The sequence below is a fragment of the Hyperoodon ampullatus genome (genome assembly GCF_949752795.1).
Source record: "Hyperoodon ampullatus genome assembly, chromosome: 5".
NCBI classification, from domain to species: domain Eukaryota; kingdom Metazoa; phylum Chordata; class Mammalia; order Artiodactyla; family Ziphiidae; genus Hyperoodon; species Hyperoodon ampullatus.
The window spans coordinates 131,905,941-131,907,626 of NC_136918.1; the positions used below are offsets into that span (position 1 = coordinate 131,905,941).

Sequence of the window (1,686 nt, forward strand, 5' to 3'; positions counted from 1 at the left end):
CTGCTACTTCTGAGGCTCTCTCCTAGGCATTGAGAACAAAAGCCAAGTGCCTGCCAATCCAATGTGTTATGTCTTCTTTGGAGGAGAAGATTTACTGAAAGTCTTCTGATTTTGAACTCTAGTTGGACATTTCTGCTTGCACATCCTTATATTCAGGCAGTAGGGGAAGGATGAAATAGCTCAACTCAATGTTTAAGGTGATGTTATCTCATAGCTTATTAGCAAGATGCTAGTTAGGCAATCAGCAAAACTATTGATAAAAAGCAGAACAATCTTGAAAGAATGTGCTGGAATCACCAGTCAGACCAAGGAGGCTCCACTTTATCAGGAAAGGTCGGGGATAGTTGCACTGGCAGATGAGTGACAGTGACAGCCCAAATAAGAAAACTGTATTGCATTGTATTTCATATGGAATCTCTTCAGTGTGTCTGTCATATTCAATGTCAAAACAATAATACTACCTTCAGGATCTGCCTTCAACACAAAGGGCATTAAGAAAGCAACAGAAAAAAAGCTAGCAGGTGATAATGTTTGTGGTTAATAAGTCCTGGAGTTATATTTGTGGTTAATGGAACACGACTCTTAAGACATATGAAGTAATCCAGCAGAATATTCGAGAGGGTGACAGCGTAGTAGAATCTGCCCCATTGGACAATTTCTAGCAGCTATAAATGCAATAAGTTGATCAATAGCAATTCAGAGATCTGCAGCCACTACATAAATATCTCGCAGGAGGAAAGGTACTTGGTATACAGCTCAGAGACCGGAAGTTTCTTGAAAAACAGCTCAGTGGTTGGCAGCTCCTGGGCCAATAATACAGGCATTGGCAATTTCTTATTAAATAGTTTTGGGATTGGCAGCTGTTGGTAATATAACATGATAGTGGGAAGCCACTGTGTATGAAGCCAAGATTTTTGTAGCTTCTATTCCCCAAACTACCCAGTCTGTAGCTCTTTAGGGGCCAGAAACTCTTGGATAAACAGTTAAGTTGCCCAAAGCATTTGAAGACATTGCTGAGGTTTTGGCAGGCTTTGGATGTACATAGCTGGGTTTGTAGCAATCGGATACATACCCCTTGGTCTGAGTGCATGGGTTGCAGCTGGGGCTGGGTCCCGTGTTGGTAGTTTCACAGGCACTGCATATTTTGCCCACTGTTGGAGAGTTGGAGGGCACAGATGAGTTTGATTGGTCACAACTTGTGGTGCAGGTCTTGATCTCACAGTTGGGAGATTCACAGCTTGGTGCTTCATCATACGTTTCTTGGCAGTTATCCAGGAGCCAGAGATTTCCTTGGTAGTTACTGAGTAAGCCAAGCCCAAAGGTAGGGCTTACATCACTGGAACAAAGAGCCACAGAAATATAGCAGTGAGTTCTGTAGGATGTCCCACTGCAATTCCCAGGACAGCCCAGAAGAGACATGGAGCCTGAGTGCATGCTCAGTGATGGCCGTGAAGGTATGGTGAGCCTGTGGCTTGATGAACTTTTATATCTTCCCTGGTGATTTTCTGCATCCTCTCCAGACTCTCTTCCTTCTCACTGCCTGGGATAATAATAACATAGCAACATTTCATTAGTGTGTTGTTTAGCTACAGCTGCTGATGTCTTCACACTCATATAAAAATAAGTTTATTTTGATTCTTCAAAGTATCTATAATCACCATTCTGACCATCACCCATCACTCATCA

The 1,686-nt window shown here is 42.6% G+C and overlaps 1 protein-coding gene across 1 annotated transcript; it reads right to left on the minus strand.

Annotated features, from left to right (window-relative positions):
- Positions 1-685: 685 nt before the first annotated feature.
- LOC307053291 (keratin-associated protein 24-1-like) lies at positions 686-1,434 on the minus strand (the record flags this gene model as incomplete). Its single annotated transcript, XM_079704658.1, is given in 2 exon segments — positions 686-1,041; positions 1,044-1,434. Coding segments are annotated over 2 exon segments (747 nt in total).
- Positions 1,435-1,686: the final 252 nt, after the last annotated feature.